Source organism: Semicossyphus pulcher, unplaced genomic scaffold (genome assembly GCF_022749685.1).
Source record: "Semicossyphus pulcher isolate SPU_LCO1_2020_fin unplaced genomic scaffold, fSemPul1.0.p SCAF_1, whole genome shotgun sequence".
Taxonomy (NCBI): domain Eukaryota; kingdom Metazoa; phylum Chordata; class Actinopteri; order Labriformes; family Labridae; genus Semicossyphus; species Semicossyphus pulcher.
Window position 1 is genome coordinate 22,419,933 of NW_027211603.1, and position 25,541 is coordinate 22,445,473.

General features: G+C 43.5%; 1 protein-coding gene across 1 annotated transcript in view; it reads right to left on the bottom strand.

The window, feature by feature from the left end:
* The window catches only part of LOC138584386 (MAM domain-containing glycosylphosphatidylinositol anchor protein 1), a 198,632-nt gene that overhangs the window by 111,134 nt on the left and 61,957 nt on the right, over positions 1 to 25,541 (bottom strand). The window contains exon 4 of the mRNA XM_069656644.1: positions 7,561 to 7,735. Within this exon, the coding sequence (XP_069512745.1) occupies positions 7,561 to 7,735 (175 nt within the window). The remainder of the gene's footprint in view (positions 1 to 7,560; positions 7,736 to 25,541) is intronic.

The window sequence follows — 25,541 nt, forward strand, 5'->3', positions numbered from 1 at the left end:
GCTGCAGGTCACAGCACATTGGTGATGTTCATACTGGCTCATTGACACACTTAAATGGACGAACATCTTCATTAATGTACATAGTTAAACCTGTGCTTTTGTTAATAAGACACAGCATAATGTCGACCTTTGTAAAAGGTATAATAAGCAGGATTTTCCTAGAAAAATAAAATATAGACTTTTACAAATAAAAATCATCTCTTATGGGCCTCTATACATGTGTGTTGGTGAGTGTGTGTGCAGACCCTTGTGTGACCCTTCCCTCTGCATCTATTCTGTTGTTTTGCTTTGCACGGGACGTTTTCAGGAGGGGCGCTGTTGTGGCTAACTGACAGTTAGCATGCTAGCACAACGGTAAGCAGCGGTTAGTTTGCTAGCGCAAAGGTAACCGGCTGTTAGCATGCTAGCGCAACGGTAACCGTGATGCTGTCGGTGTTAGCTCAGCAGGGTGGGCGTGTTCTCGCACGAGAGCGTGAGAGTGAGCTTCTGGTGACGAAGAGCCCAGGAGGAGGGGCCCAGCTTGAATGTGTTGTTGACAAAATACAAGGAAAAACTTGCTTTTTTTTTTTTTCAAAACTAAAAATGACTGGCAGACTATTAAGGCTGCTTTCAAAAGCATTAGAACAGACTATGACCTGTTGAGAAAGACAGAAATAGAAGAACAATACTGAACTTCCTCACATGATGCCCACAGTCTCATTAGTATTCTGCATTTTCTCCAGGCCAAGGGGAGTTTACAGATCACTGATAATTTGACTTCAGCTGGGACATTTCTACTGTACTTGTTCTAATTATGTGCTACAGACCAATAAAATCACGCAACTGTGAAGTAAGAATAAAAACATGACCAATGTGTGAACAATGTATCAAAATACAACTCTTCAGAAACAGTCTAGCACGGGAACAATGACCATTTCTTCATAGGCAGAGCCAGAAGAAGAAAATTGGACAGGGGATGAAACTAACATGATAAAGTAGCAGAGACAAACCCTACTGAGACGATGTGACAAGTGACAGAGAAGACACAAGCAGACCAAGAAGCATGCACAAACAGAAATATATATTGAAAGAGCAGCAGACAGTAATAATAAGTAGGGGGCATCGAGGGCCACAGAGAGGAAGACAAATATAGAGAGTCAGAACAGTAGACACACGTAGAATGAGATGAGAAAGAGATGAGGAACCATGAGGAGAAAGTTAGTATGAGTTTTTGCACACTGCGTGAGTCAGACAGTTTTGTGGTGGCCCAATGATTCACTCTGTGGCATCAGCCTGGATCCCCCTAGAAGGTCAAAGCCTCTTTAAAACCACCTGTAACTGCTCCCTCCTCCCTCTTTCTTTCTACTCCACACCCTTCTTGTTTTATCTGTGTGTAAGCAGCTTGTGCCGAATGTGTTTACATGTGTGTGCGTGCAGACTGTGTTTCCAGCAGCAGTGCCCATTCCTCCCGCTCCAGCCAGCACTGGTGTCACCCTGAAGCACAGAGCAGCCGTGTGGTGACAGAAGAGTCTGGCCAACACAGACAGACTAAATGCCACCTACCCTGCTGTTTATGGGTGTGAAAGTGTGTGTGTGTTGCTGTCAAACACACCAAATTCCACTGTAGAGCACTTGTATCGCTGCTTTGGGACTCTTTCTAAAGCCACAGTGTTGGAATAATGGACAACACATTCTTCTCTTGACTCCAATTGCCAAAGACAGAAAGGGTGATAACTGCCAGAGCAGTGACAGGGCTTGTGTACATTTAGAGTTGCATGGTCTTATACTCCATTGATTTATGCTGTAATTAGTGACAATGCCGTAGAAAAAGTCAGTCTGGATGGAAAATCAGCAGAACAGGAGGTCATCTTTGATCTGCTGAGCTTGTATGTATTTGTATATGTGGATAGTATGATTTTTGTCTGACCGCCGTGGTCAGCCTTACACACGGGTCTGTATGTGACTGACTGACTGAGTGACTGAGTGAGTGACAGTACTTTCACAGCCGTAAAGAGAGAGAGTTGGGACATCGCAATGGCGGATCATGGAGCATATTGGACCTCCACTGACGCAACTCTCTCTCTATACGGCTCTGGATACTTTGTTCGGGGAGTAGGCGGGGCTGCTCCTCCTCGTCTACTGCCTTCAAACACGTTGTCATCGGCCTCATAAGGACAGTCCTTGTAACACATTGCCCACAAAAGTGCACAGTGACTTGATGTGGTCAGCCACATACTAGGTTTTGACCTTGTCTTGTTATCATAAAGTTCCTACATCATAAAATGTAAAATGAAACATAAAAGCTTAACTGAAACGGAAACCTTTTTCATTTTCTAACGCTCAGCAGCTAAGATCTATTCACCTCCATTACATCTAAAACTATACACCTTCTTGGGGAAAAATCTCAGTTCAATCTGGAAAGAGACACGATAAACTAACTGTATAGATCCTGTCTGACTTAAAGATTTAGGGCCTGTGTCCACTAACAGCATTTTTTTATGATGGCAGCACCTATTTTCTATACAAAACCAGTGCATCAAAGCATTTTCAGCACTAAGCTTCCTAGGTGCAAAGACGCCCTCGGCGTCAGCTGTTTTTCGTTGCTGCGCTCTCATTTGAAAATCGTTCAACTTTTGGAACACCGCCACGCTTGTCAATGTCACTTCTCCTTTGCCAACCAATTATAACCAAGAAGGGCCAGGATTTACGATATCAACTTAGTCATCAACTTTAGCGGAGGAGAAGCTAATCCTTTCATTTTTTTTCCGAGGGTACAAATTCCAGGTGTAGAGCTGCTGTTAAAGCCAGGATTACTTTCCATTGTTTTCATGTTTTCTTTGTTAAATTTCCCTGAATAAAAGCAATATTAAGCATGCAGATCAATTTAAAACAGACCTAACAATCACTACCAAGAGAAGCTGAAGTTCCGCGATACAAGTTTCGAAACCTAGCAACAGTAAGCGCCAGTGAGAAGCACTCTGAAAATGAGGTCGTGGGCGCTGCCAGTGCAAAAAACGCTGTTAGTGGACACAGGCCCTTATCTCTGGATCGCAATGTTGTCGATATCTCATGAATCAATGTGCATTAATCCACACAGAATTAACAGAAACACTCCTTATAACTCCAGAACTATACTTAGGTCATCATATCATATTTTTATGTCTTGTTAAGTAAATGGAAACTTTTGTTAGCTATTTTGGCATAAAGTTTTTTCAAATAGAAATGCTCCTGTTGAAGGCCACAGCTATCTCTCTGACTCCATTGCATCATTATACGTTTGTGTTAACATCTCTTAAAACAAAGTGCAATATGATAACCCCTCAGGCAGAAGTGACACAAACCATACTAATAGGAGTCACAAAAAGCATTAGTACAAAGAGTTTGCTTTGTGATATTATTTGATCACTGGAGCACTGATACTGTCCTGTATACATACAGCCAAAACGCTGGTGGTGGCAGTGTGGGCAGGCAAACTTATCCCAGTTGTGTCACGTTGGCCAACAAGACTTTGAAAACCTCCCCTTTAAGGTGAGCTTGTAAGTGTCTTTTGCGTTGCTCTTGTGTCGAACTGTTTCAGAGACACAAGAAGAACGACTAAACCAGAAAAACACAATCCTACAGACTCATCAGCATCATGAGCGTCATCATCTTCATCCCTGCTGTCACAACATTACCATCAACATGAACATAATCAGCATCATCATAACCATCATCATTAACCCCCCAACACTCTGCCACTTACCTGGTTGTGTCCTGAAGAGAGTAATGAATCCACAGAGAGCAGTTGATCTGAGCTAAGCTGTTACCTTTCATTCCATGAACACGTTTGTTTTTCATCTGATCTTTGCTTTAATATCACTGTTTGGGTTTCTGAACCAAGTCCATCCCATCAGTAGAGGCTACGCAAAGTTAAACCCCGCCAGCTCACTGCCCCACTGCCTCAGTGGTCAGAGTGCCAGGTCATTGGACAGTTGGTTGATACAGGCGAACAAGCATGTGATGGCAGAGAGTTTGCAGAAACAGGTGATGTGTGGATGAGGTGTTGTGAGTGGAAAGCATCAGTTAAGGCAGCTTAAGTGGCTGCAGATGATCGGAAAGGTGCATGTGCATTAATTGGAAAGGGGACGATTGACAGAGGGATAGAATATATTTGTAATGTGTATTTGCTTATTAAGTACACAGACTTTACAGTGTGGCAACAAGATGATTCACAAAGAAAACAAGCTGGCTGACATCTACTATTCTGAGCTAACTGATTAATTCATATAGCCCTGTGGTTAATGAGTGTACACATGCTGAATTATTAAATAATTCAGAGTATAAAGAGTAAAGAATGAGGGAAAGAGGGAGGATGCAGGAGGGATGGAAGAAGGACTTATTGGGATATTGACTGTTTAGTGGTGGAAATGCGCGAGTGACTTTTTCTGTCTGTATCTTCAATTCAAAGCAGAATATTGAATGCACACTTTTGCTCTAATCCTGAAACTGTTCAATCATCACTCGGCTGTTTTCTCAGTTTCAATCTGTCGCTCACTCTCTTCCCTCTTTATTCTTCCTCTGGCTCACACACATCACACTTTGAAGTGTGAGTCCGTGTGCTTTCGAGCGTGAGTGTGGTTTTTGGACGCGTGTAATTCTACCTTTATACTTAAAAGTGTGTTTGTATTATTCTATGCATCAGTGTGCCTGTATCTCAGTGAAGAGATATGTGCGTGTTATGTATAAATGAGCAAGAGTTTCTGTTTGTGTGTGTGTGTGTGTATGTGTGTGTGTGCATGTTTTCTTGTACGCCTGCTTGCATCCATTAGATTGTGTGAAAGCAGAGTTGCATGCGGGGTGGATGACCTACAGCCAGACGCTGCTGTGTTTGGTCGAGCCTCACAGATGAGAGGGGGAGAGACCCCAGCTGACTCACCTCACACACACACACACACACACACACACACACTGATGTGTGTGGGTCAGAGAGGGAGGCAGGAAGGAAGACAAACGTGGACAATGAGCAGGCAACATAACAAAGGAGGAACGAGGGACGGAGAGGGGGAAATAAAGTGTGAATAGAACGTGCAGTTTCTGTCATTTCAGGAAAAAGCTGGGACGTGGAAAAAGACGTGTGTGATTGAGAGACACATGCTCCTGTTTGTACCCGGTGTGGGTAACAACATGTTCTGCCCTCCAGTCCAATAACTGGTCTGTTGGATGCATCCAAATTGAAAAGCATATGAGTGCCTTCTCCATCTCACCTCCTCGCTGTCTTCTTTATTCTTCCTGTTTTTCCCTCCATCTGTCTTATTCTCTTCTCTCTTTTGTTTCTCCTTTCAATCAATCAATCACCACTTCTTTCTGATTCAATAACATCTTGTACTAACTGTTCAATTTGCCATGGAAAGGAAGGGATGTATAAATAGTCAGTCGTAGCAGAATGTTTACTTTTAACTGCTTTTCCTCTTTACATTTCTTCTTCTACTGTCTTTGTCAACGAAAAAATGGACATATCAAATGTGACGTCTCCATTCTCTTTTTTCGGGGCTTGTTGGAGCCTTGCGTTTGTGTTTACCACTAGTAGGCATCTTGTCAGGTGTTTAACAACAGCTGAGGCTCAGTGGGATAGTCGGTCGCCTGACTGCTACAGTTACATGTCGAAGTGTCCTTGGGCAAGACACTGAACTCCACACTGCTCCCGAATGGCCACAGGTCCTGATTGGAGATGGGCACCTAGGCCTTGCCATCAGTGTGTGAAAAGTGCTATCTAAGTAAAGTCCGTTTACCATTTAAGCAAAAAAAAGCCCAATCTTAGCAAGCAGATTACAATTAAAGTGATATATTGAAGCCTGAAAGATACATGTGCTTTTATGATCCGCGTCCCTAGGAAATCCTAATCTGTTGTTTTGTCTCTTAAAGGGCCACACATAAATATGTCTATAAATAAAGTACAAATGTACTATTTTCTGCAGTTTATAGAACATTCGGGGTCTTGTTGTTATCTTTCTTTTCAGACTGCATCTTCAGGAACACTCAGACGTAGTGTTTGTTCCCCTCTCCCTCCTTCCCAGCTCATGACCCCTCTTTCCTCCTCTCCCTTATCCATCTTTCCCTCCACTTTCACCTATTGCTCTCCGTCTCTCTCTCTCTCTTTACCCGGCAGCCTCGGCTAATTGTTACATCGCTCGAGCACTAAAGTCGCCCCGTGTAGGAAGCGTGGCTGGCCGCCGCGGTGTGTAACGCAGCATGGGGGATGGGGAATTGAACAAGCATTGGCTGTCAGAGCTGCTTAGCTTCACAGAGCTCCTGTCACAACTACACACACAATACAACCTGTTTACTACACAGGCCCCCCTGCAATTACCAGCTCCCCAGCAGGGGCCGAGCTCACGCTTGGGGAGAAGTAACACTAACACTAGAGAGGGAGGGAGGGAGAAGGAGGGAGGGAGAGCCCCATTAAGAGGCAGGGTGGTGTGTAAGTGAGAAACCCTACAGGGACAAGCATGGGGCGAGCATGTGTGTGTGTTTGCAGCTGCATAGTTTGGTGCAAGAGAAAGGATGAATGTGGAAAAAGAAAGGCAGGTAAGTGATGTTTAGTGTTATAGGGCCCTTTGGAAAATCTGCCTTTTCTATAAGTCTATAAACGCACCATTTAAATGATTGAATCAATGAAGGAAGAAACCGTCTCTGCAATAAAGTGATGTAACAGGGAGACGAGGGTTTTAGGGCGCTGGGAATGGAAAATAAACTGTATAAAGTATCGATGTGTCGGGTAGATAGTTGCATGTGCGTCAACCTGTCGCCATGACCTGGCCCCTGACTCACAGGAACAGTGGGGCAGTGAAACAAGCAGCAGCACGGGGCCCCTAAAACACAACACTGCTTCTCAACAACGTTTATGGAGCCTTCAGGGACAGTTCAAAGTGTCGGTAACAGGGAGAGGTTATCTCTTTATCATTAGCAGATTTACATCCTAGTTGTTGTACGCAATGTCAAATTGGAGGATCTGACAAAGCTAAACAGCAAACAAAGACTGATGATGTCTCAGTTTAACTAATCATCTGTTTTTTGTGGTTTGGATGAAGGTGAGTTGAGAAACAGCGGGTTAGGGAGCCCGTACCACCTGGACTAACTGTTATAAAACTCTTGATACGCCCACAGACTTCACTTTTTTCCAGGAGTATCTGATAAAACATTATTTTCTCACCATTACTCTGTTTGGTGGATTACATACAGCTGCATTATCCATACAATAAACCAATGGTGCCCTAGAGGCACAAGAGCGTTGATATTGAGATGTTTTTGCTTGAGTCTCAATATGATCTTTTCTCTTTTCAAATCCTGCACTTCCATTTGATTTATCTCCCCCCTAATCCCCACACCGCGCTCTTCATCCTTTCCAAGTCCTCAGATACTCCTGGAAGCCATTCCCACCTGAGATCTCATCACCCATCCAATCTGTCTTTCATCTTTCCCCCCTCCAATCTTCCCACATCTCCCCATCTCGCTCTGCTCTTAACAGTGGGAATAGCTCAAGTGATAGAGCTGTGGTCTAAAAGTGGAAGGAGTGTTTTTTCCTCTTTCTCCCTGCCCACTTACACTGCACATCTACGCGGATGGACTTGATGGCAGCCACCCCCACCCCGTTGTCGGCCTTGCAGTAGTAGCGACCCCCCTGCACCCTCTGGATGCCTTCGATGCGCAGAGTCTCGTTGTAGATGGATGTTTCCTGGAACTTGTCAGATGCGCTGCCCGCAGTCTTCGTCCACCGTACCTGGAGAGAGCGGAGGAGGAGAAAAATGTTGAATTGACAAAGTTGCTGTCGGTGACAACGGGGTGTACTGAAGGACAGAATCAGTCAAAGTTTAATGGAAGAAAGTTAGGACGGCAACAGTAAAAGGCACCGAGAGAGACAAGCTTTGAAATCTGAAACACTTTGAAGATACAGTGTAAGCAAAACGCTGAAACCAAACAACCCAAACAGATCTCAATGTTAATGGAATTACAAGTACACCAACACAAGCTAATTCAATAGTGTGTTGGCCAGACTATTACAGGTTAAAGGATTTATACACTTGCACCACAACTTGTTCAGTTAATTTCATTTTCCATCACCTAATTATAAAAAAACAGTAGCACCTTTGGCAATGCACTGTTTTCCTGATTAAGTGCACTCATTTAGCTGAAGTGGCTTTGTATTTTGTTTTTCTAATTGGTTTAATTCCGTTCTGAGTTACCTGGCTGATGAGTGTTCTGTCTAGGTATGAATATGGAGCTGAGGCTGGAGTCTGGTTTTATTCAGAGGACCAAGAAAAGGACCAATCCAAGTGCTCTGACAGCACGAGGGAATCAGGGTTTCTTTATGTTAAATTATAGTTATAATCTATGTTGTCCTCCCCTGTGTGTGTTTCTTGATGTGGCCGAAAAAGTAAATACATAAAGTATGTTCCCCCTTTGTGTTAGGTTGAGTTTAAAACTGGTTTGGTGAGCAATATTTTTAGTAAATACCTTAAATGCCTTAAGTTAGTTATTTTAGTTTAACCTTTTTTAACAGTAAAACCATATTTTTGGACTTTAAACCTGTGTTTTCTTGTTGGTTGACTGCTTGGTCCACAACAAATAGTAACATTCTGTCCTCACATCGGGGGGCTGCACAGTGGTGCAGTGGTTAGCGCTCCCGGTTCAGACTAAGTGGGCCTTTCTGTGTGGAGTTTGCATGTTCTTCCCATACATGCATTCCCGTTGGGCTTCCTCCCACAGTCCAAAGACATGCTCGTTAGGTTAATTTGTGACTGTAAATTGTCAGTAGGTGTGAAAGTGAGCGTGAAAGGTTGTCTGTCTCTGTGTGTCAGCCCTGTGATTGACTGGCAATCAGTCCAGGGTGTACCCCGCCTCTCGCCCAATGACACCTGGGATAGGCTCCAGCCCCCTTGTAACCCTGAAAAAGGATAAGCGATATAGATAAGGGATGGATGGACGGATGTCCTCATATCCTAACAAGTATAATGTGTGACATATACTTCTTCAACTGTAGCCACACCCAAAGGGTGATGTCATAGTGTACGGACACACCCTCTGTAGTACATTCCTACATTACTGCACAAAGGTGAGATGTTAAACATGACGGTCTGCCAATGAAAAACAACAGTGTCCTTTTAGCAAATGCCGTTAAACAACATATGATTGTGATAAAGTTACAAAGACATCTATGGACCGTAGGAGTTTTGACTTTTTTCCATTGAGAGCAAAGGAGGAAGTTGTTCGTTATAGAGCTGCAAAGTCAAAGTAGGAGTAGGTTAATGTGGTTGGATATGCAGACTCTGACATGGGAGTCAACCAAAGTTGTCATTTTAGGCAAGTTTCTTTAAATGTTAACCAGCCTCAGAGCTAGAAGTTTCCTGGTTCAAATCCCGGTTCAGGCATAGAGAGCCTTTCTGTGTGGAGTTTGCATGTCCTCCCCGTGCATGCGTGGGTTCCCTCTGGGTACTCCGGTTTTCCTCCTGCAGTCCAAAGACATGCTTGTTAGGGTGATTGGTGACTCTTAAAATATCCCGAAGGTGTGAATGAGAGCGTGACAGGTTGTCTGTTTCTATGTGTCGGCCCAGTGACAGCTGGGATAGTCTCCAGCCCCCCGCCAACCTGAAGTGGTATTGATAATGGATGGATGGATGTTCTTACCGAGTCATTTTTGTGCCGAAGCCAAACCAAACTTCAACCACAGGGTTCACCTCCTAAAAAGGTTCTGTTTTTGCAGCTTTTTGGAAGGCACAGAAAAACGACACAGTCCTGATTGCAGGAACACTTCGATGAGTCGTTCTGAAGGTAAGTCAGCAACGATGCAATTTGTAGAATATTTGAGACGACTTTTAGAGGTAAGCAGCTTTGATTGCCTTAGGAAGTTCATGAGTGTGCCCCCAGATAACAATTCATATCCATTTGTTACAAATGAGAGGATCCTAAATGTTTCTCCGTAGTGGCTGACGGATGTTGAAATGTACGTCTTCATAAACCAGATAAGGAAAATATAAAGAGAGAGCGCATGAGTGATCAGACAGGAAGAGACTAAATTTCACTGAGCAGGTCATTAAATTGTCTGAATAACTGATCAGATCTATAACTGCTGTAATGTCTTTCCTCTCAGTGATAAAAATCTGTCTCTGCTCCACACAGTTGAAGTTAATGACACTAAGCTGCGTACTCATGGCGTCCATGATGCTGCACTCAGACCATTAAGACTTTTGACAAACTCTATATGGCTTTTTCACGCTTCAATTATCCCGTCAAGCTGCGGGAACGCTGCCGGGCCGACTGCTACATGATATTTTCACTCGAGTAATCAAACGCACACACACACACAAACACGCACACACTTCAGAGCAACATGAAAGCCTGTAAACTCATCAGCGCTGGAGTGTTATTCTCACTCTCGTGTGTGTGTGTGTGTGTGTGTTCCTGCGTGCAACTGTGTGTGTACAGTCCATTAATCCCTATTAACCCTTCTGTCTGTTATCAACATCGACAAGACTATCAACCATGTCCTGTTGAGGAGGTCAGACAGGATAATGGGCAAGAGTCACTGATACAAAATGTGTGTGTGTAAGTGCGTGTGTATGCGCGGATGCAAATGTTTGTGCATAGAAGTGTGTGTCCTGCTTCCATATACAGTTCACCGCTTGTTTTCCTGCATGTGTACACAGTATCGTTCATAGTGTGTGAGTGTAAGTGTGTGTGTGTGTGTGTGTGTGTGTGTGTGTGTGCGTGGGTTTGAAAGCAGGTTATATGGATTAGCAGATTATCTGCGCCTGTGTAAACGCTCTCTGCCTGTTTATTCAGCTCTGTTTGTGGGAGGGATTTGCGAGAGGCAGGCTGCCATTGATCAAACCAAGCCAAGGTGAGCAATGAACTGAACCCTGTCTCTCCACGGTTTAGTGACTCCTGTTTGCATGCATGCGTGTGTGTGTTTGCGTGTGGGCCTTTTTTGAGAGGGAGGCAAAGTGAGCATGAAGTGTGCATCCGTGTTCTCCTGCTTTTATCCTTCGTATTTTCGGATTAAAAGATGAGTGAAATCTTACAAATTACGGACATTTTGTTCGGATAATATTCGTAGGATTAGAGTTTGAGATCATCGAGGGGTTACGTTCAAGTTTATAAGAATTTTAATGGCATGATTATGCGACAGGGGCTTTGTAACCGTGAAGTAAAATAATTATATATTTCAGTTTTCGGTCTCCTTTGTGTGCATATGGTGAAATGTTTTGTTTGTTGGGAAAATATAGGTTAAGCATGAAATCAGGATGATGCATTGCACTCAAAAGATTACACAGAGTCAATGGGGATGGAAGAGGCATACGAGCTTACAATAATGCTGCTGCGAGTATTGTTATATAAGGAGATCCTGGGGTGAAAAGCATGTGGAAAGTACGCAAGAAAGCCAAGGGAACAAGTGCGAAGAAAAGAGAAACTGTGTGAGTCGGTGAGGGACACAATAGGTAAGGAGAGGGTACGTGTGTGTGAGGTATAAAAAGATTGTATGTGTAAGTGAGATATAGTTTTTTCCAGGGAGTGAGAGCGAGAACGAGAGGGAGTTTTATATACAGTATCGCTGGCAGCTGTGTGATGGAGAGAAACAGAGCATCACACAGGGAGTCGCTACACCGGGGAGGCAAATGAAGCGAAATGTAGTGAGGTGATATTGCGAATAAAGGGGATATTGTGTGCAATGCAGATGACAGGCAGGCGGCAAAGGAGTCTATATCTGCCGGTGACACCGGCAGCTTAAAGCCATCACCTGCGCTCTCTTTCTTTGACCTTCTTCGCTCTCCCTCTATGCTTTCTCCTTCTCCTTCCCTTCAATAGACGTGTGACACTGCTCTATTTTTCCCCCTCAGGCCCCGACGGATTGGTCTGGATATCTCCCTCAGTCCTTTCTCTCTCCCTGGTCTTATCTCTTGGCGCCTTTCTCTTCCCTTCCTTTAAATTCTTTACAAAGTACAAGAAAGCCAAACATTCACTTGTCATCAAATCTCACACATCCATTTACACACGCATAAAAAAACCCACACATTTCCCCTTACGCTCTGTGCCCCACACATGCTGGGAGATGAAGATGCATTTGTTGAGTCAGAGTCTTTTGTAATAATGGCGCTTACATTTGGTTAGAAGTCTCTAACGTGAAGGGAAGCGTCGGGATCCCCTGGGATCCGGCTCGACATGAAATGCAGCAGGTTTTGTTCGCTGCTTCTGTATTCAGCTGGGGAGCTGTATGCTGTCTAGGACACAGATGTTTCAACAGGAGAACAGAAACAGAGCAGAGAAAAGAGGAGCAGCCTTGTCAGAGTGTTGGAGGAGGAAGTTCGGGACTACTTTATGTGGGTCTCTTTTATGGGAATATAGGTGGATGGTGCTATTAGGCTCTATTCAAAGTGGGGTTATTAAAGAACTTGACCTGAGCCAAGAGAGCTAGTCAATTCTCCATTAGTGGTCACATGGTGCGTGATCATCATTTCTAATAATTTTCCTTTAAACATTTGCGTCCCACCGATGCAGCCGAGGTTGTCAAGTCCTTCAAGTTTCAATTCAGAAGCCTTTAAGTTGAGTACAATATTGTTCCTGTTGTGTCACACAGCTTTTTCTATCAACAGTTTAAGCTGAAATCAAGCACTTCTGGCACGTCTAGCAGCAGCTCTCTGCAGCAGCCTTCACACTGCAGCAGAGATGAGTTGTGGTGGAATATACTGTCGACCCCTGCTGTTTATGTGACTCAGATAAACAGACTTTATTGACATCGTCATCCATGTGGCGACCTGACAAGCAGGTCAACGCTTTCTTAGCAGTAGCTCACAGCATCTCCAGCCACAGCGAGTGGGCTGGTGCCAGTTTATTTGGTACATATACCTTTCTAAATCCACTACAATCTAATACAACTGCCCTGCAATAAAAGCTAACTTTATGAAGCTTATAAGTTTGTTTTGAGACCGTGGGTGAAATATTGTACACACCTTCCAATGCCCTACCTGCCAAATGATACAATCAGCACCTCTCTGACATACTGTCCACAAAGAGTGAACATTATGAGCTTCATAATGTTGGAGTTATTGCAGAGCTCCTGTACTGGGTTGCATTCAATTTTAGTGTGTGAATTTAACAATCTGGCAACAGTTTGGAGCTTCGAAATCAACTTGTCTGCGCTGTTTTGTAGGGAAAGAGAGAAGGATGCTTACAATGCATGATGAATATGGATCAGGAACAGTGACGGCATAAGAAGAGAAGGGAAAAGAAAGATGACTAGCCACCTCTTTGTTGAAGCTAGCAGGGATCCAAAAACAATACAGAGAAGAAAGAAAGGTGTGTGTGTTTCTTAAGGTGATGAGGGAGAAGAGGGCTAATGTGTGTTAACCACACTGACAGGTCAGCGGCCTGCAGCTGTCTGTCTAGATAACTCTCGGCCTCCTCTGGGTGTCAATGAGTGTGTCTCTCTGACTGTGTGGTCTCAGCCACTTCCACCCTTCTCATCATTTTATTCCTGGCTGTGTCTGCCCCTCTGTTTTCCTCTATCTACTCTAAAGTTGTTCTTCTTTCATGCCTCTCATCGAGCTTCTTCACACACACACACACACACACACACACACACACACAGACATGCAACCACACTGCTTCTCTCCCTCTCCTGATGTGTGTCAGAGTCTCTCACTTCTCTCCTCGGAGTGACACATCACAACAGGATCCAGCAGACATGGTCCAGTGGCTGTCAGACCCTTTAGCCCTGCTGTCTGAACGGGAAACTGTCAACACTGCACAACAACACATGAGAGACCTTAATACTGAATTAGCATTAAGCCCAGGAAAAAGAGGTTGAGATGCTTGTTTACAACTTGTGTTATCAACGCTCAGCACAGCTGTCACAGAGAATCAAAGTAAGGCAGTCATTCTGAGTCTGGTTCTGTGGTGTTATCATGCAGCTAACAAAGCGGACAGGTCACCTACCGACTGCTTCTCACTTTTACATTTCTGCCTGAGCAGTTAGGAGACATTAATCCACCTGGCCATCTAATAATAACTACGACCATGTATGGTGAGGGTACAAAGCACTGATTTTTTTCATGTAGTACTTCATGAACTTCTCATGTGTGCTTGCAAGAAACATTAGGGATAATTTACAGGCTTTTACAGCAGAAATTAACCCTGTCTGACGTGACGGGTTTCCCTACCAGCTTACAGCATTATCCCAATCACACGGCTCCTTACTAAAGGCTTCAATGAATTGACAAAAAAATATAGAAATATAGAAAAATAAAGATATAGACTGTGTGTGTGTGTGTTTTTGTGCCATGGGGAGTTGTCTTACAAATATCGAACAAAAAAAGTAATTAATTGGGTTGCTATGTGGTTTATTGTACTAACTTGCGGTCAAGCCGACAAATGCGTCCTCCGTTTCCCCGGCCGTGAAGGATCCATCGGGTGCATCCTTCGCGGCTGGGGGAATGGCCCACCGTATCCTGAGATGCATTGCGCGCCAATTCAAACAAAATGGTGGACTTTGAAACGGCAGAGGAATACACCTTCAAAATGTCAAAGTTTTTGGTTTCAACTCAGTAGAATAGCTAGTGTTGCACATGTTTAAGAAAACGAAAGGGCTCTTGAAACAAATTATCTTTAAAATAATAGGTTAACTTACGCAACGTTATGCTAGCTACCTGTTGCTAGGCGACAGGCACAGCATTTGGTGATGCAAGGGTAGACCAGACCATCTCATTTCAGTTCGGCTTTAACGGTCTACGCGGGCTATGAATGGAGCATCCTCTGTGGACCGCCTCCTTCAAAGGCTGCAGCCCCTGGATTGGGACAGTGTGAAGGGGGCCTTTCGCTTAAAGTTTTCCAATGTGTTCTTCGCCTGCAGCTCGCTCTCTCAAGCGAGAGTCTTGCGAGCAAGCAGCAAGTTCGCTAGGTTTTATAGTCTCTTAGCTTCTTCTTCTGAAAAAAAGGGGCGACTGAAAAGCTCGAATGCATGCGAAACATGATGGTTCCTCTTGTGGGGGATACTCTCCAAACGTCCTTACAGTGTTGCCAAATGTTTTCCAATGAAAGTGGCACTAGCTCCAAAAGTTGCCAGATGACGTAAAACACTTATTTGCATATTGGTGATGTCATGACATACTCATTTGCATAGCACTTAGTGGTTGTGAGCACATGCTGCCCACTGCCCCAGTGCTGCTGCGCACGGGACAAGAGGCGAGAGGAGAGAGAGCGACTCGGAGCTGTTGGCAGGAGGAGCAGTGATCTGCGACTCTGAGCAGCATACATGGGGATGAATTACAATGTAATATACAGTATTTATCTGGTCTGAAAATGTCGCTAAATTTGTCTAAAGTTGCTTTTTAGAAAATAATGCACCACAAGGGTCTAAAAAGACGCTGAGTTGGCAACGCTGTGTCCTTATAATATCATATCCATCATGAATTCAACCAGACTCATTAAGGTTTAACCACCCTGAGTATTATTCATGTTTATACAGCTTGAAGCCAGAAGGATACTATTTATATTCGCCACTTTTAGTGTATTTTATTTGAAAAATGAACTTGTGAAGCTGGTTATAGTCCAAGTGTCATGAAATATAAGTAAGCAATTCATTTCTCATAAATGTAGCAATTACTTGTTATGACCTGGAGGGTTTCCGTTCAGTCAGTCACAATAAGCAATGTGAACGTCTTTGCACTGCACTTCATTACTGTCTCAATGCTGAGCAGTTTAACACAACTCTGGTGTGACTCTGCCGTTATAAAAGGGCAGATGCACTGCCATCCTTTTGAAGGCTTAGACAATAAATGTTCTTAATGCTACAATCATGTTAATGATACAGTGCGATTCCTGCTGTGGCAGTGTCAAGCACTTAACAAGAAGGTTTTTGGGATGGGAGTTAGATTTAGGAGTAACAGAACTCCAAATCAAAATCTAGTGAATGTTTTTGTGAACAAAGCAGATATAATGTATATGTTGAGTGTGCTTTGTATCATTTTGCCAAACCATTCCATTAATTCTTATTTAGCCAGTTTCAGTCCACTGTTCTCCATCTGTTCATGAAAAACTAATGCTTAGAATGCTAATGCTAAAAATTCATTGATGAAGGTGGCAAGGTGGTGCAGTGGTTAGCGCTGTCGCCTCACAGCTAGAAGGTTCCTAATACGAACCCCTGTTTGGATGTAGGAGGCCTTTCTGTGTGGAGTTTGCATGTTCTCCCTGTGCATGCGTGGGTTCCCTCCGGGTACTCCGGCTTCCTCTCACAGTCTAAAGACATGCTCGTTAGGTTCATTGGTGACTCTAAAATTGCCCGTAGGTGTGAGTGTAAAAGGTCAGCCCTGTGATTGACTGGTGATCAGCACAGGGTTTATCCCACCTCTCGCCCAATGACAGCTGGGATCGACTCTGCAACCCTGAACCGGATAAGTGGTATTGATGATGGAAAGTTTTGAATGAATGCACATCTAACATACTGTTAATTATTGCACGTAACTTCATTAATGAATCTCTTAGAATAAAGTGTTACCACTACACCGTCCTGTTTCGTGGCCCCGCTCTGCAGTGTTCGTATTCAATGTAAGTTACCATCAAGCTCTGAGTTAAATCCCTCAGTGAAAAGTTAAATCCTTCCTTGTTTGACATCACTGTAAGCAATGCTTAGCTTGCAAGGCTTACCCCCCTCTACAGCGCTGCTGCTTCTCGGGGTGTTACAGAGTGTGAATCCTTTATATTCCCTCTCAGAAACCCACCAAGAGCTCACTTTCTGCCTGCCTTCTACAATTTTTCTAACTCTTTTCTTGATGTAACGCCAGCGGAGTCGACGATACAGTGCTTTATCCATCCAACTGGCTCACTTACCGTGAATAGGCTTAAGATGGTAATCCTGTTATCGGGGAATACTACTTGGCACGGACGCAGACCCACACACACACAGAGGCACTCAGACGCACACAAACACACACACGTAAGCACACAGCGTCTGAGGGAAAGTGTGAGAGAGGAGGAGAGGAAACAGGCAGAAAATGACAAAAGAGGTGAAGTGCAGGTAGATTATAGCAGCTTGAACGAGAGGTAATTGCTCCCGCTTTGCTTTACAAACATCGGCCAAATTGAGTGACTTAAAGTGACAAGGTGTGGAAGACATACAGTATAAGACTAAATAAACTTGCACATGGAAATATCTGTTTTAATTATCTGCCAGTGGGATGACGGATAGAGGGGTAGAGTGAAGCAGCTGAGAGGAGAGGAAGAATAAATGGATGGTTAAAAGAGACTAGAGTGAGTAATAAATATCATTTCAAGCATCACTGCCTGAATGGACGTTACTTTGCTGATTCATGGCATCGGGCTCAAGAAGAAGAGAGCGGAGAGAGAGAGAAATGTGTGGGAACAAGGAGTCTTCTTTCTTCTTTTCATTTTATGTTGAAGAGAATAAAGAGAAAGCTGGAGGACTGAATGGGTATGAGAGGGGAAATTACAAGTGAAAATTGAGAAAAGAAGAGGTGAGATTAGAAAGACGGCACAGACGTGGAGAGGATGAAGCAGGGAGGGAGAGCTGCGACACAAAAAAGGGTCAACAGGGGATATACAGAAAAACTTCAATTAATAGCCCGTGCTTTTATTTACTTCAATCTATAAACTCACCCTGTCTTTATTAGGGATGGGCGTCTATACAAGACGGGCCTTTCATTATTTTTCTACAAAACTCTTGGACAGCAAAGATGGGAAACTGTAAAAGTGTTGATTTAAACCAGTAAGACTGTTTACCTTTATACAAAGTTAGGCTCTCGACTAACAATTACAGAGACTCTGAGGTGCACACGTGCTGTGCTTCCACGTGCAAATATTAGCGCTGATCGTTAACCTTCTTCCTCCCGCCCGCCGCTACGCATACCGGTGACAGTCTTTCTCGAACAAAGGTTAGCTTTACTTTTTATGTCACTCTCTTGGGATAATTGGAGAAATGTCACTGCTGCTTCTCCTGGTTTTTGTTCTGCAAACTTGACACCAGACAGCATTCAGGTCCGAATGTTTTCTCCACGCCGCCAAGGTGACCAGTAAATGTGACGTGCAGCGTTTGAGAGAAGGGGGAAAATAAACAGACAACCAGATAAACAATTAATAAACACAGGCTTCTAGTTCAGACCGCCATTTAATTAGTCAAATGTGCAGCCACACCCAGCGAGTAATTTCATTTCATTGAATCATTTGAGATCTGCGTTTAATTGAAGTGTTACGGTACACATGCTTTCGGGGGGACAATGAAGTTTGATGAACTTTCATAGAGATAGATGACAGGTATCTCATGCATTCATGGTTCACTTCCTGAACGAAAATTATGACGCTAAATGTTTGTCAACAACCATTTTTTCCATGACGAAGACGAGACGTTGACGACTAAAAATAGATCGTTGATATAATAAACTCTGACGACACATATGTTTTGTTTTCGTTAACAAGATGAGACAGGACTAAATTGTGCAGACAGAAAAAGGGGCGTTTTACGCGTCATTTGATGCTTCAGCCGCACAAAAAACCCTTGTCCGTCTGCTTCAGTCAGACTGTTTAAACGAGAAGCGATGAGGAATATATAAAAAATGATGAACAGTAAATTCCGACACTGCTGCTGCAAGTAAGGAAACAGAGCAATGTGCAGTATGTGTGTAACTGCACGGCTTCGTTCTGTGGTGTTACATGCGTCACGTTACGTTCCAGAAGTTTCTATATACACTTCAGCTGAGGATCTAAAGTATATTACCTATGGAGAACATTGTCAGGAAACAATTAATGTAAGGACGGCTGAAAGGACTTTACAGCAGATTGAACCTTTTATGTCAATTAGCTGTCACACGTATTTTATCGTTGATGCTGTGTCTGAATAAAACTGAGCAACAGTTGTCTTTAGTCTGTTTTTCAGATAAAGGTGGGTATGAAGCACCTTCCACTCTTTAGTGCAGAGATCACAGAAAAAAGCTCAATAAAACTGACTCATTGATATTGAACACGCCATCCCTCCCTCTAACCTTGTCATACAATATGGATGCCTTTATCGCTCTTTCTGCCTCTGTAATGTGAGACTATGGCTGTGGTGAAATTTCAGGAAGCAGAGGAATCATCAGCAGATACGATGACATCAGGGTCTTTGAAAAACGTTCAAATACAGTCTATACCTTCATGAGGTCATGATGTGCACCGTGTTTTTTTCGTAGGGATGGATAAGAGCTAATGACACTCAAGTTTAAAATATATATTTACTTTTCCTTTCCCAGTGTGATAAAACTAGTATTTTGGAGTCATTTCAGGACCTAGCTAAACCTTTCTCCGACCATCAGATGTGTTGACTCAGAGCAGATCAGACCGGGGCAGACAGAATGAGCCGACATAAGCAGCTCTCTCCGAGCGGCCCGCGTGTCGACAGCCGCCAGCAGCAGTGTCAGCCGCCACCTTACACGCTCCGCCCATGTTGGATGTGTTAGGTGTAATGAGTAATGGATGATTAGCACAAGCATGGCACAGGACAGCGAAATCTGAGCTCTCGCTTTATTGTATGTGTGTACTTGTGTGTGTGTGTGTGTGTGTGTGTGTGTGTGTGTGTGTGTGTGTGTGTGTGTGTGTGTGTGTGTGTGTGTGTGTGTGTGCGTGTGTGTGTGGAGCAGATGATGTCATTGCTGAATGGCAATATGACAGCAGGATGCTGAGAAATGAAAAAAAGGAAGGAGGCAGGGAGGTAAGGAAAAGACTAACAGATATCTTTATATGGTAAGAGAGGCCAAAGATTTAACTACATTAATGTACCACACAATACACTATGTTAAATAACTTCTATACTTTCTGCATGCACTCTAAGCATGTCTGGATCCCTGGAGATGCAGACCAGGCATTGCCAGTTTTTTAACAGCTTCTCCCTCTTATTATGTAACTTAAAGATCCGTCTTGCAGAACGCGGTCCGATACTGTTTACTATAAGTAAATAAAAAGCCCCTGAAGGGAGCGTGTTCGATTGAAAAGACTCTTTGTCTCAAGCACCGTCACACCTCCTTCCATTCATCCACAACATTCTCACACTGAAAAGAAAGGTTGGATCGCCACAGAAAACATGAAACATAAAACTGGTGATACATCAAGTTTTACTGCTTATTCCAAAAGGTGACGTGCACCAGTCGCATGCGCAGCCCCAGTGGGCCCCCTAACGCTTTAAATAGACCCCCTCTTCTCACACCTGTCAGATAAGTTAATCAACAAGGAAGCACATGGATATGGATATTAACTTCATTTAATGCTTGTATTGAATTCAACAAAGCCTCCACAATTAAAATAAAAAGCATGTGTTTAGCTGTATTCAGTATCATAACTGCAAACACAGGAACAGCCAGTTTCTTTCACCCTGACTGTTTTAGTCTCTTTCTTTCCTCTTTTGGAATCCTGATTTATCTCAACGCTTTGATTCAGAGTTTACTACGGAAGCCCTAAGAGGACATGTATCCACACATATTTTTAACTCTACTTTTTTTTGGTTGTTTTTTTTATAGATCTCGACGTATTTACTCATTATCTCGAGATAACAGAGCTTGTTTTTGTTGTGACGACAGGATACTTTTCTGGCGATCTAGGCCGGGCACTGTGATTGGCCAGACCACGACATGCCGAGCTGCCATTGCCCACACTAATGAGGAAGTTTAGCTCATTTCCATGTTTTGTAAGTGCTTTTACAACTCTGGGGATACGAGTTATGATCATCTGATGTTACAGTGGGGCAGCGTTGTTATCTCGAGATCAACCGGAAATGATTTCGTATCACGGGAAAACAGAGTAAATAAAATGTATGAATGCATGTCCGCTTACGGCTTCTGTAATTTAGAGATTGTTGCTAAAGTGGACTATACCATGTACACATGACAGAGGGGGGAGGGACCCTGAGAGGCACTAATATTGTTACAGATATAAGAACGTTTGTCAAACTTGTATTAAGCCAGCAGTAACAGCTGATAGAAGATCTAAAAAACTTTGTCACTCTGTCTCGCCACCATTCAATATACAAAGTCTACTTTTCTCACCTTCAAGAGCACAGACATTGAAACCTGTAGACATCGTCTTTATTATCTTAGGCCTCAGAGGGGTGGGGAAGGGGGGGGGGGGGGTGTCTGCAAAGTACAGTGCGTTACCACGGCAGCAGACACACGAGAGACACTCAAACATACAGACAAGGTACAGAGCAGTCCTGTACAGACTCGCCGTACCCAGACTCAAGCAATATTATCTTTTTTTTCCCTTCTTCTTTTGTTTTGCCCTGAGATCTAATTTGATCGCTCTCATCTCCAGTAGTCAAGGACGCAGATGCAAAGGCTCGCTCACAGAGGCATCTAAAGTAGTTTGGACCTATTTTATATCTCGTTTCTACTGAAACTGAAGTGTGAACAACAGCGACACGAGGACGCGGCACAGAAGCTGTGGTTTAACGTTGCTTTCATCAAGTGTTGGATAAGTGATTGCAGTGAAAAGGTTGATTAGCCTGCTGGATTTATTTATACACGTCTTCATTAAGTCAGAGGCACAGCAGCAGTCTGCTTTAGGCCACACCATGGGAAGTGACAACATTTTATCTTCCCATGTTCTTGAGCCAAATGACCTTCCAAAACACCACTTCACATCAAACAATGATTTTATCTGCAGCATGTTGGGTAGCAGATGTTCTGTCTGCTCTCTTTACTGGAAGTATACATTGGTTTCTTTACTAGTCGTCGTCAAGTGTAGTAGCCATTGATGGTTATCTTTCTTTCCTTACTTTTTATCTTTGTCCTTAACTTTGACTTTTTCTGCATCTTTCTGTTCCATTCATCCTCTTAAACACACATTTCATACACTCGAGCATATGGTGGTGGGTGTGACATCTTGTGCAAAGATTCGTTACAGACGCTGCACGTTCTCTTTTTATCCATCTCCATATACACCTCTCTCATCTCCTTACTTCTATTTTTTTTCCTTCCCCACTGTTCCTCCTTCACTTTGCCGCCATGTTTAATTTTTCACCATGAAAACCAGCGAGATGAAAAATATATCTCCCACAACCTCAGCTTCCCTCCTGTCAAGTGAGCCCCCCTCAACCTTTTCTACCCATCTCTCTCTTCTTTTCCTTCTCTCCTCTTCTTCTTCTTTCTATCCCCCTGTCCGGTTAGGGGTCATGCAGCGACCTTGTTTGCGTCTAGGTCGTGTTCCCGCTGAGTGCCTGTGCAGCCTCGTGCTGCCACCCGATCAGCCTCGCTTTCAGCCTCACTATCGATCGCCTTCCACTCACCCCTCAAGGACGGAAATCCAAAACCCATATTCCAGACCGCAGCCCTCATCTCCCTCCTCCCCGCTTCTTTCTTTTTCCCCCTTCTATGGCTCTCTCCACCTTTTTCCTCTCTTATAGAATTCATCACACACACACACACACACACACATGCCGGTCTCAAGGTTGCAATGACCAGCAGATCCATGAATAAATAATAAGGAGGTAGGAATCACTTTCAGAAAAACCATTTACTCTCCTATTGTGTTCTTGAAGAAGCTATGAGTGTGTGCGTGTGTGTGTGTGTGTGTGTGTGTGTATGCCTAACAAGAAAGGCTTTGTGAGCGAGACTACAGTGCTTTGTTAACTAAAAGCCCCGCTGTCCCTGGAGTTAACTTGAGCGACGCTACAAGCACCTTCTCGGTGACCTCTAACACTTTTCTTTCATGCGACTCTTTTTCTTGCTTTTTTTGCTTTGAGGACACTTAAAAAATTCAGAATAAATAATGTGTGAGCTTGACAGGCGGACATTATAGAATTTTAGCCTTGGTATTTTGGTGCAAAATAAAAAGAGAAGAAAAAGTGCTGCAAAAGTCGAGGAACTTCGGTGTTGAAAAATGAAGCCAATGCGGAAGTGCAAAAAACCTGCAGTACCTCGAGTGGCCACTTGAGGCTGGCTCCAGAAGACAAGAAATAACATTACAGCAGGTGGGAAAATGCCCATTTTTACAGCTGAAATAAACATGTTTAAAGCCTGGTACAAAAAACGGTTTTGTTATAAATAGCTAAATTGATCGGGGGGTGAACTTTTTTATAACACACCTGTTTTAATTATATTAAGCCTTAAATTATAGGGCCGGCTAACTTGAGTGACAGATGGATCCTGCTGGCTGTCTGCGAGACGTCAACACAGACACAGAGACACTGAGCTTAACTTCACCTGTGTGTGTTGTTGGAGCCTTTTGGGGATTTTTTCACTCAAAGTTTGGACAAATAATCTGTCAATTCAATTAAAGAAAAGCTTTATTGGCATGAATGTTATTGTTACAATATTGCCAAAGCATTGTGTAATTAAAAATAATCTGTCTCTCTGTGGGATTTATGGAACTTTCTGGCCGTGCAAGAAGTAGCGGGTATACTGTGCTCGCTATAGCTGGCTTGCTAGCCTGTTCGGTGTTCATCAAACATTTATTTAATCGTCGGACAGTAAATAGGTGTCAGGAGTTGTTGGCTTTTCCCCGGAGAGATAACAGCGGACCGTAGTGATGAGAAGGCCGGTTATTTTTAAGTTTCCTGAACATGTCGTTCACCCACCGTTATCTCACCGGGTGAGCGAGCAGCGAGTCCGCTACTTCTTCATCGTTATAAATAAACACCTGCTGTGAGTCACTGTCACAAAACAGAATCTCCTACTGGGAAAGTTAGACTACCACATTCACAAGCTAACGGACATAAGCCACAGGCAGAGACTGTTTAGCTTTTCCAACCACTCGCTTTTCTGCAGCTCCACCCTCTCATCCAAATTTGGTCTCTTCAGGCTCCAGTAAACCAACACGGCGGGGGCCGTATTTCGGCTTCATTTACGCTGTTGAGAAACCAATGGGTGACGTCACGGTGGCTACGTCCATTATTTATACAGGTGCAGAGTGTTAAAACTAAAAAAGATGTGCAAAATGCTGCTCAAGGACATAACAGTTGTAATGTGCAGGAAATAATAACCTAACAAATGTGCATTAATGTAAAGCATTGAGTCATTAATGTACAATGTAAATGTAGTGTCCATGAGGCGGAATAAGAGTCAGTTTCAGTGGGGGTTGTTCATGAGACCACCTGCAGAAGGGAAGAGGTAGGAAACTATTGCATACCGTTGCCTCAGCCTGTTGCCTACAAGCTTTTAACTCTGCAGTGTGATGCTTTAAATTGGTTTAAGTGGTTTCAGGTCACAAAAAAATAGAGCAAATTTCTCCCTTTAAAGCAGCCGCTTTGTTTCTTTTTGCCAAAATATGCACAGAAAATGGACTTTCCCAAAGCAAGCTGCTCCATCAGGTGGACTAACTGCTTCTGACTTGATGTATGGCTTGTTGCAGTCGGTTTGAAGTGTAGAGAAGATAGAGGAGCGAGAGAGAGAGAGAGACTAAAAGAAATAGAGAAACCGGCAACACGAGATCTGGACAGAGGAGGGAATGAAAAAAAGATCAGTCCGGAGGAGAGAAATAAAGACAAGGATGAAAGGAGCGACGAGAGAACAAAGACGCGTGAAGAGACTTGTGGTGAAGGAAAGGAAGAGTGGGGAAGACAGAGTCCATATGAGAGAGAAAGGACTGCGACAAAAAGATGAAGAAAGAAGGCAGAGACAAAGAAGGACAGACAGAGAGAGAAATGATTAGATTCCTCTCTCCTCTGTATGGATCAGGGCGAGAGCTCCTTTTTCAATCCAATCAAGCTGCGGCAAAGGTAAACAATCAGTCTTGATAAAGGATTGGATAAATCCTCAATCAGACTCATTCTCAGTAAAGCAGATATTTATTGGTCTGGCCTCACATGGCCAAATTGGATCCTCCTTCCCCTGACAGAGGTGAGGAGAGAGAGAGAGAGAGGGGGACATCATCTCAGACTGAGACATGCAGATTAAAGTGTTAAGAGTGAAATGGCCTTTGCGTTAGAAATAATACAAAGTATAAAAGTCCCTTCCTGGTAATACTTGTAGACTGAAAATCCACCGCTGATCAGAACTCATACATCGTATTCCTATGATCTGAAACAGAGCCATCAAAATGTGGGACAGCAGCCGCTCTCTCCCAAAGCTGTAAAGCCAGAGACAGATAAAAGATCCTGAACTGCTCTGAAACAGCTAAAGCCATCAATAAGGCACGAAGCTCCAATGTTCTTAAAGACTCAGTGTGGTCGGCTGTTTATCGAAAAATGTATTAAAATGTTGTCGGCACAAATTTGTTCGAGCATTGTTCCTCTGAAGGCTGAATACAGAAAGCATTATGAGGACGTTTACGCTAAACTGGAGTACATCAATAAATAATCACACAGCAGCCACAAGACTCCAACGTTCAGTGCGTCTGCTGAAACCTGCGGGCCAATACCAACCTCACAGTGAGGACTTCATCTCAAAGAGAGACATGGCTCTCTTTAGTCGCTGCTCAACTGCTGCGTCTCGTTTTCTTTTTGGTGAGGTGAATCTGCGAACACTTCAAAAAATGATGAGAGCTCTTCCCAAAATAAGATGAAAACTATCACGGCGGCTCTGACACAGCATTAGTCATATGAAAGTGAAGCAGAACAGCAG